General features: G+C 41.3%; 1 protein-coding gene across 3 annotated transcripts in view; it reads right to left on the bottom strand.

Annotated features, from left to right (window-relative positions):
• Positions 1–13,243, bottom strand: part of LOC144528298 (vacuole membrane protein 1-like) — a 65,400-nt gene that overhangs the window by 23,406 nt on the left and 28,751 nt on the right. For all 3 annotated transcript variants that reach the window (XM_078266827.1, XM_078266826.1, XM_078266828.1), the window contains 2 exons: positions 12,693–12,926; positions 9,054–9,185 (listed from right to left, as the gene is read on the bottom strand). In XM_078266827.1, the coding sequence (XP_078122953.1) occupies positions 9,054–9,185; positions 12,693–12,926 (366 nt within the window). The remainder of the gene's footprint in view (positions 1–9,053; positions 9,186–12,692; positions 12,927–13,243) is intronic.

The following is a 13,243-nucleotide window of genomic DNA, read 5'->3' as shown; positions in this document are numbered from 1 at the left end:
CATAATCGTTTTAATTCTAATGTATCCATATTTACCAAACTAAATGTGAAAAGTATAAGTGATGAGGAACTCATTCCCTGCTTGTTTAATTCTATCAAATAAGACATTAACTCATCTAATAATAAACAACTCCTCACAGGGAAAATGTATTTATTTAAATGTTTGAATAAAAAAAGTGGGTTCCACAATTAAATTAAAGTCCTTTGCTAAATTCATGAGCGTCTTGCCAGCATAAATATCTTCAAGTTCACAGCTCAAATACACTGATTCACCTGCCACATATTCTAAAAGAATTGCGAGGCTTTTCTCTAAACATGCTTTCTAATTTTAGCAAAGTGATAAACTGGGTTTAAGCATGTCAGTATTGAACATCTAGTACCAGTTAATTCAATTGTCACTGGGAATGTGTGAACAACAGAACAGACGTAGGTCATTCCAGTGACTCACAAATTCTTGCTTTTTCTGCTGGTCTTGCCCTATCCTTCTTGACAGCTCCACAAAAGCCTCTTTTCACAGCAATGACACATATTTTTCCAGCAATATACCTTTTCTGGGAAGAGGAGCCTTAATCTGTTTGGATTTGACCTAATCTAGGTCTGGGAACACAGTGGGAATGCAAAGGACACCCCCTGATCCAGGACCTTTCAGATTTTTGGAGGGTCTTTCAATATCTAGGTAATTATTGAATACAAATTCAAGGATTACTTCCACACAATGCTAGAGTTGTCATTGTTTGAATAAAATGAGTTGTGTTTTGCACAGAAATAGTTTAATTCTGGGTGGAAATCAAAACTTTTAAAAGAATAACTATAAAATATACTGAGGCGATTCCATTTCCAAAATATTCGATGCAAGATTTTTTATTTTGTAGGCCTTAATGTTAATAATTTGATCAGTAGGGAATATAGATTTTACAGCCATAAACTGCACAATGGCTTTCATTCGTTATTATTTCTATATTTGTCTGAACTTGAAGTTGTTGCACTTTTTCTGTGAAAAGCAATACGATTATTCTTTGTTTGCAAAATTAATGTAATTGATGTAGTACTTCCTTTTTTTTTTTTAAATGCTGTAAAGTTCACAATATATCAAAGTAATTATATTTATGTCATATTGGATGAATATAGGCACTCACTCTTCTGTATCTAAATACATATTTGTATTTTTAGAAGCCTTAAATGTGTGTTTAATTAATCCTTACATAGATTTATGCTCATAAATAAGCTATTTCAATGATTTCATTTAAATGTGTGTCTGCTATACTGTAACACGTGCATATTATATTTTGCATATTATTCTGGCTGTATGAAGTTGTAATGTTTCACAATAAAAGCATCTTTTTGTGCCGTTCAGATTAAACTTCAAACTTATTTTGCATTTGTGAACAGAATAGTAATGAATGTAATATAAGTAATTAATGAATAACTGCAAATACCATTCTTGATTTAAAAAAAAGTATATATAGTCAAATGGGATATCCTCCATTTAGAGAAAATACACATTCTTTCACATTGACTGCTGTTATGAACACATAAATATGTTGGTGTTAAAGCTAACATTCACCTTAAGACTTTTATAAAATTGTTTATTCTTCTTGAAGCAAATCATTTATGTTTTCATAATATTTCCTTTTTCATGGAACAAAGTTTTTCACAAAAACATTTTAGAATGAAACCCAAATAGTTAGTGGTCTGTGTAATTATTTTAAGTCTAAATATCCTTAATGACTGTTTGCTGTATATGAAGTTGGGAGTTTTTATTAACCTAAAACAATATCAAATCAACTGATAATGAAAAAAAGAAAGAAAACCTAATACAATTCATTAACAGATGAGAATAAAGTAGTTTTCTTCTTAAAAGTAAGGCCTCAGTTTCTAAAACATCATGTTAATTGGAAAAAAAGAGATGTGGAAGGGGGCTGGCAATACACAATCATACCTTATATGGTCAACAAAACCAGTACAGTGCTGATGACATTCTTTACGGGGTGCAACCAAGCAGACGGGAAATTTGAGAGACATGGGAGGTCGCCTAATAAGGTGGTGGTGGGGGGAGCAAAGGGACATAGAATCTGATTGGTTCCCAATTTGAATTTCTGCCTCCACTGACGTCCAATCATAAAAGTTTCTCTTTGGACTAGCCTGTAGTTTTAATTCTAGCCTGTCCCCATGTGTGTGTGCATGTGTGTGTGAGTTGCTCAGCTGGTGGGAGACAGGGAGGGAAGGAATGTGTATGGTTGGTTTACAGCTGAAGTGCTGAGGACTGTGTCTGGACCAGGGACACCTGACAACTGCTGGTGTTGCAGCTCGGACAGAACCCTGCAGAACCAATCATTGCCACGGAGACGGCCTGTGAATCCCATTCATTTTCTGACATCATGACACATGCATTGTTTACATTAGGTACTTTAGTTGAGCTTTTGGCTCATGCAGTGAGAGCGAGCATGAAAATATCATCACAGTGTGAACAAAGGGTCCCTGAGGATGAGGGGAGGGTGTAAAAGGGTGTGTGTGAACTTGTGACACTGTGATTTACTATAGTTGAACTATGTACTTGGACTCTCTCTCGATTGTGCATTTCTGGACTGGGAAAGATCTTGGATGGCTGGGGTTCAGACATCCAGACTCTGTTGTTGGTGGCTTATGGAAAATCACCATCTTTGCCAGGCAGCTTGCCAAAAGTTGCCTGTTCCCCCCACCCCACCAGGGCTGGGCTAGGTTTAGCAGCAATTACATTTGGGAAGATCTTGTCAAGAGTGCAGCGTCATTAAAACTGTGGAGGTTTTGGTTCCAGATTGGCTGCCTGGCACAGATGCTTTATTCGTAGTCTGCACAGTCACCCCGCATGGAGCCGACCTCTGTGGGGAACAATACGCTCATTTAAACTGTTGTTGTGCAAATATACTTCTAACAGTCAGATTAACCAATACCTCATTTGAATAAGCAAATCACAAGTGCTCCTTAGAAACCACATTTTACCTGTTTAGTTGCGCACTCTTTACAGCTTGTACAGCCATGTGTTTCATGAGCATGTGCTACTTTTGTTTATTTGATATAAAAATGGTGCAGCCATCTGTGCATCATTTCAAACATAAGAAATGTACCACATCTGTTTCGATTTAATCACAGTTAATATGTAGATACATTGGAATAGCTGGGAGTTCATCACAAAACAAGCATTTATGGAATTACGGCATGGCCATCATTAATTGAAAATGAGATTAAATTCTTATTAGGTACATGGCAAAAACATGACTCTTATATGACTCATGACTTTATAAATACAGGAGCATGTCCTGTCCTGATAGTTTGAATATATGTGGTTACAATTGCCAGGTGATGACAGTTATTGGAAAAATCCACAGGGCAAAACCAGCAACTTGATACAGCAACCCAAAACAAATTAACAGGAAGAAATGTTTCGTTACCTTGATATACCATAAATGGTGTCAGGTTTTTTTTTCAGTTTTCTGTAACTTTTTTTTTCTTTGCCCGTTTTAATCTGAAATGTATTATTGTACGATGCGACATGTTTATTTTGGATCTGCTGAAAAGTTGCTCAGAGGGTTCTCTCCTAACAAAAGTGGACTTTTCATTGTGAAAAAAGTTGGCAAAGCAAACACTTTTTCAGTAGTCTTTGGTAGTGCTGATGGGGTACAGAGTTCAAACAAAGACAAAAAGCAGGCAGCGACAAGGCACTCTGCTCCATGTGGAAAATTAAAGTGTCAGACAAGGAAAAATCTATGCATAGCCTATACACAAGTCAACACCCACGCACATTTTTTTCTCTCCCTCTTTCTGTGTTTTCTTTTTTTTTCTCAATGAAAGTCTTTCACACAGAAGACACACATATCCGAAGGGACCGCGAGCCCCTCAACACGAAGATGGCTAAAGTTCATCTCATTAACTCCTGACAAGCCCGCGCCTGCTCTCTCTGGCACAGGAAGTGGAGTGATTAAGGAGTTCTGACGCAATAGTCCCCTTTCAAGAAAAAAGAAAAAAAAGAAGAGCTACGCATTCAAATCCATCCGATGCCCGCACGCGCACACACGCACACACACACACAAAAATGCACCCCTGAGTCCACGTTGACAAATTCTTTAACAAGCTGTGGTTAAAGGGAAGCTGGTTTTACTCTGACTCACCCCCCTCCTTTCAAACAGTTTACTGGAAATAAAGAGGGAGGAGGAGGGAGGGGGCACTTTCAGAGAAGTCACGTGACAGGGCCGGGCAAACCACAGCACAGAGAGCCTTTGAGTGCAGTAGGCCAGGGGGGAAGGCAGGCATACGCCCAGCGCAGATGGCCCTGATTTGAGTTACAGGAGATACAATCCTGGGAGTTGGCAATCAAGAATTCACAGCATGTTAACCCCTTCCATGCCGGATGAACCACAAGCCAGGAAATAACTTAATTATCAAGTTACAAGCAATCATGGACACGGCCCATGCAGGATCCTCCGAGACGGTTTGTGTCGATACTGAGGATTCCTCTCCAGCACACCGAGCGCTCTCGCACTGAGCTAGAGATTTAAGAGGGGGAAAAAAAACTGATGTTCATGACATCAGTGTCTGGAGCCGTTAGAAAAAAGCATGACTTCATTATTCTTGAATAGCTCTGTTGAATGAATGAGAAAAAAAAAAAAAAAACAGAGTGCTCTGCTGCTGTGCATCACGTGCACTTGTGGCAGGAAGTTGGCACGTGCAGGCTGGGAGAAATACCACTGGGTTTAAGTCAAACTGCTGGCACCTACAAACCTCTGTGACTTGAGCAGAGGGGACTAAGTCAGCATCTTAATCCGGCTACGCCGTGTGTGTGTGTGTGTGTGTGTGTGTGTGTGTGTGTGTGTGTGTGTGTGTGTGTGTGTGTGTGTGTGTGTGGGAGAGAGTCTGAGCTTGTGTGTTTGGAGGGGGGTAGAGTTGAAGGGGGGTCACATCCTTAAGGACAAAATTTAACCACTTCCTGTCTAATACACAACGATCCAACGATACCACAGTTTCTCCAATCCAATCCCAGTGGAGTCTGTTTCCACTTTGGCCTACTACCATTGATTTTCAGCTTTCAATCAAAACCTCTGACACAAATCCACAACAGATGAATGCCTCCGTGTCCACCTTAAAAAGGTGTAAAAAGTGGAAGTGAAAATCAGAGAGGTGTTGCGAGATCTCCTTGAGCGAAAGAGGGAACCCTTAGAACATCCAAGTCATGGTAAAAGCCCTGGCGAGAGAAAAAATGTTTCCGTATGTGGCAGGTCCTTGCTGGTGCTAGCAACCTGCCTCCAGATGCTGTCCAATCACACGAGTACACATTACATACATACACCCGGCTGCCAGATATCATCAGAGAGAGAGAAAGAGAGAGCGCAATGCACAGCGGGAGACGAACGGAGTGCGTGAGAAAGAACAGGAGCCTAGGCTGAGAAGGACAGAAAAAGAAATAATGTCAGAGAGAGAGAGAGAGCAAGACTGTGTAGTGAGACAGCAGCAAGCAGCGTCACTTCTAATCTGCCCTCGCAGGGATGCGAGACGAACAGGCAATGCTCCTCCTGCGTCACACTGTTAGTTTGTTTAGCTCTTCAATGTTGAGATGATCATTTAGACAAAATCTCCCCTTTCCCATGCCGCCCGTTTGTTGCTCTCTTCCACGGTCTCTACTTTGTTTTTGCAGTTTCGGTGGGAAGCACCACTTTATCAGTGATATAAGTGATGTCAGCGCTCTCCTCTCACACATGTGGTCCGAACACCAGGGCTGCCATTGGTGCCAACCTGCCCAGCTGTCCACAGCATTAGTAACATTGGAACTTACAGCAGGTGCTGCACCCCTGTCCCTTTTTAACCAGCAGCACCCGATTATTCTCAACACATTTATTTGTGACTTCCTTTTTTCTGTTTCAGTATTAGTCTCAAAAGCTCACTTCAGTTTGTGTGCTGGGAGTCAGCTAAACTATGCTAGTAATGAAAAAATTACGGGGATGCAATATTTATCTTTAAAAGAAAAACGCTGTTTACACAAATACAGCACATCTACAGGGCTGAATGTATGATTTATGAGTACTCGGTGCCTCTAGGAACTGCACGTTTTTATTTTGAGAAAAAAAAGATAATTTTGTAGACTTTGAAAACATTTTTTATTAAGGGATGCTTAACATTCTGTTTGGACCAATGTTTACACACTTCAATATTAAGAGATCCAGGAAAGGCAGGAACAGCGTGAAGGAGTGTGTTTTGTGAGTATGTAATCCAGCCAAAAGTAAAATACCTGCCGTGACACCAGTGATTGAGCTGTGACCGGAAATGCATCATGGTTCAAAGAAAATGAAGTAATGCAATAAGGATTTCTCTGCCACTAGAAATGAATGCAGTAATTAATGGAAAGAACCAAGCCACTGGTTTGTTTCTAAAAAACCTAAACAACACGGAAAATCCTGATGGCATTTTGTCCACTTGTTCAAAACAAATGGCTAGAGTAGTTTTTGAAATATTTTTCCATTGTTTGACATGCTTTTTCATGGAACAGGATGTTTTTTCCCTTGTTTCTCTTTTCTTATGCATACACAAGTATGGCCTAATATATTAGGGGGACTTATTTCATCTTGCGACCAGAGGCATACTGCTGGTTTCAGGCATTTATCCTTGTTGAATGACTGCATTATCGAAGACCGCATGCAAGTACTGAACGATTCCCATCTAAACTATGGCTGGACTGTTACTAATCCTGTATGCATACTGAAAAGTGAAATAAATACTGTAAACAAAGCGAACTTTGAATCACTCAGTAATCCACTGATATCTGGGACAATCTGATTAAAATAATAATGTATTTGTTTGCTACAGTTTATTTGCAAATACAAAAGGGATTGCGTTGTAAAGTTCAAAACCATTTATGGATGCAGTTGTTTTACTGCACTTGACCTGTCTGACTGTTTGAGCCACACTGTTGGAGAAAGAAAAGCATTTCTGAGGATGAAGCCTGTGTCAGGACTGACAGGTCTGATGAAAAGCCTTGATAAAACCACACGCATGTTTCCCTCGTTCCTTCTCCTCCATTCATAATCACAAGTGGGTGGAAAAATAAATATTTACAAAGACACCAAAATTGTTGAAACATTTGCAGGGATGTTTGATATGAGAACATTTTTTTACAGGGAATTTCAAAATGAAGGGCCGGAAATGGCGGCAACATTTCATCATTGCTATTCCCTTAGTCATAGTGTTGTGAAAGCAGTTGATTCCCACTGTAACATTAAGAAACTGAGGTGGGGCTTAATCAGTGTTACACACACACACGTAATAAAAAAAACTTTTAATGGGGAACTATGCAGTTTTTTTTTAGCTTAATTGACCTTAACTGAACAGCTTCGGAGTCATTGGAATGGTTATATGACTTTTCCCGGGTTGAATGGTGGTCGTCTTCCCCCTAGCGCCTGTGAGCGGAAAAACCACCCTTGCGACTTTTGGCCGGCGAGCCGCCGGCCTCAGCGTCAGGAAGTATGGCGTGATATCAGGTCTCGCGATGTGACGAATAGCTTCACGGCACTGCACGCATACAGGAACCGGCTAGCTATAAGAACAAGGTAGCGATGGAGTTTTTCACACTATCATTATGGCTGAGCCGGCAAAAAAGAAGCAGAAAGCTAGGAAAGCATTGTCGGAGGAACAGAGAAAGAGGAAACGGCAGACTGACCGAGGGAGGAGTCAGACACGAGTAATCATAGGAGCTGCGTTTTCAGAATGGGGAGAACTGAGGCAAACAGAAGCCTGCAAATCCGATGCTGACCTGGCGTTCTTGCTGTTGCACTTGTAAGTATCTTTGGGATAAACTCTGTTTAATCTTTATATTTCTTGTTATTGTGACCTCAGGATGTTTGCCATTGTCTGTAAAGGTTTTTATTATGATCGTTTTATTATGATGTTACGGGCTTACTAGCTAGCTTACTAGCTGTCTACCTCAGTGGACATGGCTCCGTGCATTCGCCGGCTTCTATGAAAACAAATGCACATGACCAGAGGGAGAAGATGGGAGGGGGGAGAGTCGCCAACGAGTTTTTACAACAGTGTTGCCAAATATCTATTCTGAAGCTGTAGGGGGAGCTCTATAGAGAAACCTGCGAGCAAAAAGAGAAAAAAACAGCAAAGAAATTACCAAAACTGCAAACCCCTTTAAGGTTTCAATTGAAGATTGTAACGGCCGATTTTGAAAAATAACAAAAACTCAACATAGTGTGTACCAGGTGTGTGTGTGTGTGTGTGTGTGTGTGTGTGTGTGTGTGTGTGTGAGGAGAGAAACGTGACAGTAAATAAGGGCAATACAAACTAAAGACTCACACACTGAGCTGAAATGGAAACACTGCGCTGCAACATGTGTCATTCGGTTTAAAGCTATAGAGCGTAGTTTCCCCCATGAGGAATTCTAAATAATGACAACACTGTCGGCGCGTCCACATTATACAGCCTTCTGTGATCGCGCACGCGCCCCCACCCCTTCGCCTAGCGGAGGATTAAAAAAACATGGACTCTTCAGAAGAGGTAATTATCTTCACTTGAGTCCTGCGCGGGAAAGTCACCGGACGCCACAATCTTCTGAACACAGCCACACTGAGAAATACAGAGAGAGTTGTGTGGAGCTGATTAATTAACTTAATCAGCTTCGTAGCAACTCATTTGGCAATGGCTTGAATGTAACGGACGTTCATTAATATCAAAAATTTACGCACTAAAGCTTTAAAGGTATTCATTTTTAAGGATTCTGTTATTCCACAGTATTTAAAAACTTGAACCTTTCAAAAAAAAAAATGAATATCTGAATACCAAAATTAAAAACGAATACCTACCCAACGAATGATTATACAAAGAGTCAAATATTTGGGTACCATATCATGATAGATACCGTTAGGCCCGTGCTTCAAATTATACGGTGAATATTTTAGGCCTTACCGCCCAGCCCTAGGTAGAAGTTAAAGTTATAGCTCTACAAGATGAGTGTTGGAGGGTGTGAGGGGTGTTAAATAACAGAGGGGGATGAAGGGGCTGAAGATGATGCAGGGAGCAGTGTTTCACCTGTGCTGACTTGCTCTGGTCCAGAATCTCCTCAAACCTCTGGTAGTCCTCGTCGTCGGGGTCGGCCCCGGACAGCCTTGCCGCCCGTGCCATGAAGTAGGGAGGAAGCTCTCCTATAGCTGTACCTGCACCCTGCTCACACAGAAACACAGACGCACAAAGGGAGATTGTTAATTACTGCTACTCAGCTGTTCGTAGTTCACTGTTTACAGTACCCCCATGGTGTGCTTCTATATATCGCTTTGGCAACACAGGCTTGTGTCCCAACTGCCAATAAATCTGAATTCCACATAGCTTTAAGAAAGAGAAGGATGTTAGTAGTTGTTTATTTCTCTCAATTTTATCAAATTGTATTCAAATGCTGTGGCTGAATTTATTGCGTTAAATTGTAATTTTTATCATGCACTGTGTAGTTTAGTTATAAATGCTATATGTGTCTTAATGTCATGCTAATTATTATAACAACCATATTACCATGGTTCCTGGGGGGTTAATGGAGCAAAGATATCATTATCCACTATCCTAAGGAGCTTTCACCGCTTGACGTCTGGGATCGTGCGATCAGAGCACTTAATGGGAATAAAACGGAAAAGATTTACGAGAACGAAAATCCCGCAGATTATTAAACAATCATGGATACATAAAACACAGGTCCAGGGAAGGTGAAAAACCAGATGCCACTTCTAAACAGCATATCAACACACTGCATCGCTAGCTGCTCTGTTCCAATCTGCTTTGGACATGTGGAATGCAGTGTTTCTGGAAAATTTAAGAAGTGCTAACAAGCCCAGGGGGTTCTAAAGGAACCAAGATATCAATATCTGACAGCCAAAAGGAGCTTGTAGCTATAAAGTGGTGGAGCCTGTGTGGTTGAGAAGGGGCTTAACAGGAAGAAAGCGGAAGTGATTTGAGGAAAAATAAATCCTCAGCACTTGGTCGGTTCACCAAGTTCATACCGCCAAAACATGAGGACGGGGGGAGTGAGGGGTGAGGGGGTGAGGGCTACAGACTTAATTAACACAATGAAAACAGCCGCCAAGAAATGCTGTGTTTTTGGAGTTGCTCACAGCTCATTACTTTAATGTTTCCAGGCACAGGGGGAGAGTAGGGGTGCAAGGGGGTTGAGAGAAGATGCTAAAGATACAGTTAATGCAAGTTACAATTGCAGATGGCGTATAGATGATTTCAAGCCCCAACACATCCCAAGCATCTGCAGATGCACTGAAATTAAAGAAAATGAAAGATTTGAACTAATATTCAGTTGTTTAGGAGGAAGAAGAACATAACTAACTAATCACAGCCATATTACTTGTATGTTGCTGGATGGCTGAGCCAGAAGATGATTAGTGGGTAGTTAGCAACCATGGCAGCGACAACAAGCCCAAACAATCATTCTCAGAAGGCGGTGCTATCCCAAAACCTGGCAGACTGCATCTTTAATGTGGACACCCTGTTCTCTCGTTAACACTGCAGCCTTTGATGAAATCTGCCAGTTTTTTTTCTCATAATGGAGACGTGCCCTAATCTCCCTGGCAGCTGCTCCATTCAATAGCTCTGCCTCTGTTTGTGAGCGTGCATGCGCCTGTGTGTATGTGTGTATTTGTGTAGGGGGCATTGAAACGGTGGGTGCAACAGGTGCCTCCAACTGTAGAGCTGACAAGCCTAACCCGAGGCCATGCCTGGCTGGGGTTACAAGGGTGTGGTGGTGAGTGGGTGGTGGTGAATCCAATGGGATTGGGTGGCACACACACCCACAAACATAGACTCCTATATCACACCTCAGAGCATGGTGCTGCTGCTGGTGGTGTGGCTTGGCTCAGAGAAACTTTTATTCCAGTTTGAAGCCAGAAAAACTAACACGCTGCACCAATAAATCTCTCACACACACACACACACACACACACACACACACACACACACACACACACACACACACACACACACACACACACACGATGTATATTAAGACAGGCTGTGTCTCATACAACAACATAAAGCCATTATATAATAAGGGGTGAAAGGTGAGGGTTACAGTATCATTTATTACAGTATAATTATTTGATATAGGATTAGTGAGGATATAGTGAATGAGTATCAATAAAAGGCCTTTACTAGGTATTGTAGTACAAATGTGTAGTTTTGAATGACTGACCTTTTTTATTACGTGCGTGTGTGTACAGTTAATGTATTACAAACAATAAGGAAGCCTGGGGACCAATTACAGCAGAGAGCAGGTTGTTAAAAGCCTGCCTGGTTCCTGTAAAACTCCTGGTACAGAAGAAGCAGCTGATGATCTGTATTTCCCCTCACCTCAGCCCCGCCCACTTTATGCAGAACAGGGAAACAGATTACAAAGAATGATTAAAGTCACATCACGTGTCAGTGACCAAGTTCTCTTTTCTTATAGTTGGGCAGTTCTGCCTTTCTCATGAAGGAAAAAAAGTAAATTGCCGGTAACAGTGGAGATGAAAAGATAATGTGTTACAAAGAATTTTATAATGGATAAGACTTCTAGATCATTGTGGCACACGCATGTTTTGTATGTGTCCTGTGTGTGTGTGTGTGTGTGTGTGTGTGTGTGTGTGTGTGTGTGTGTGTGTGTGTGTGTGTGTGTGTGTGTCAGTAACAAAAGCCATTGTCAGCGGTTTCATGGTTATTCTAAGGCATGTGAGCTCAGACTCTAAGTGTAACTAGACACTAAGGTAGAAGGCTGTTCTTTGCCTAAATTCAAGATTTAAACAGATAAGATGGCATTACAAAGTTTAGCATGCTTTTTATATATTTCTACTTTGAAGTAGGACAATGTTTCTGTTCTGGCCCTGAAAAAAAGGTTGTAGATTAAATATATTTCATCTTTCTCAGCAACCACAAGGCTGGTTAGAGGTGTGAAACCACCAGCACTGCATGGGGGAAATTCACGACAAGGAGCTGGGGGTTTCCAAGCAAATGAGTTATCAATGAATACATTTCCATGGACATTTGTATGCAAATTTGAATCATTTCTAACTTGAGTCTTTACTGGTGAAGATACTGCAGAAAAATAATAAACAAATATTCGACAGTGACCATGATTTTAAAATTAGGGTGCAAGGACCACAGAGGGAGCTCTAAAAGATTTAAATAATTATTTGTGTTATGATGTTAACAGAGAGAATACACAGGAATGGCCAGGTGTCTCATCATTTTCACTGTATTGCACTTCATAAAGGAAAAAATCATGGTCTGATGTGTGCACCTAATTTGAAATCCTTGGCATGTATAGTTTGATGCTGCCCCTTCAATTTTGTTCAGTTTCATGTTTCTACCACCCTCTGCCTAATGACCCCTTTCGAAACCTACTGGATAAATTCAAAAATGCATGGTGGTCAATCTGAAATCATGACTGTTTTTGTTAGTGCCTGAGAAACATTATTAAGAAGGAAACAGAACATATGAGGTTTTCACCCAGCAGCAACGATATTTCAAAGCATGCACTCTAAATACTAGTCAAAGCTGTGGTGAATGTGCAAGGTCAATACAATCTGCGACCAAAACTGAGCCATGAGAAATGTTTATAAAAGCTTAACTCTGTGCAGATCCTGCAGCCGCCTGCTCTTTAGCTGTTCCTACATACACAGCCAATCTGTAACAGGCACTCACCCACATACAAGCTTCCAGGCGGACTTTGGAGATGATGGTCCAGAGAGAGATGCTGCCCTGGATGGCAGCTGAACCCACTGCTGCCGCAGCCTCCACGCCCACCTGCTCAGCATCAGAGTCTGGTGCTGGTGAGTTCTGCTGGGGACAGACTATTTGGTCTGGATAAGGCGGTTCGGGGAAATCCACAGAGCCACATTCATAGGCGGCCAAGGTCACTGATGCTATGTGTGGTCCCTGAGAAATAGAGAGAGAAAGACAAAGAGACAGGCAGAGAAAGAGAAGGATGAAGAGAAAAAGAGAAAAGGAGTTAAAATAGAGTGGGAGTTGAGTCCACCTGTTGGAAATAGTTTTGAATCAGAGGAAGACCCCTTTGTTATTTGCATAGGGACAAAATGACAGATGTGAGTCAAATACTGATTGATAACATGAAGACAGTTATATGTGGGACAGTGTGTAGGCTGTCTCCTGTAGTTCCTACAGCAGTGGAACCCTTCCTCAGCTTTTCACTGGCACAAAGACTGGATGTGCCTTCTGCTTTCACATAAGCCCTT

Source organism: Sander vitreus, chromosome 13, assembly GCF_031162955.1.
Source record: "Sander vitreus isolate 19-12246 chromosome 13, sanVit1, whole genome shotgun sequence".
Taxonomy (NCBI): domain Eukaryota; kingdom Metazoa; phylum Chordata; class Actinopteri; order Perciformes; family Percidae; genus Sander; species Sander vitreus.
This window is presented reverse-complemented; position numbering and strand designations above follow the sequence as displayed.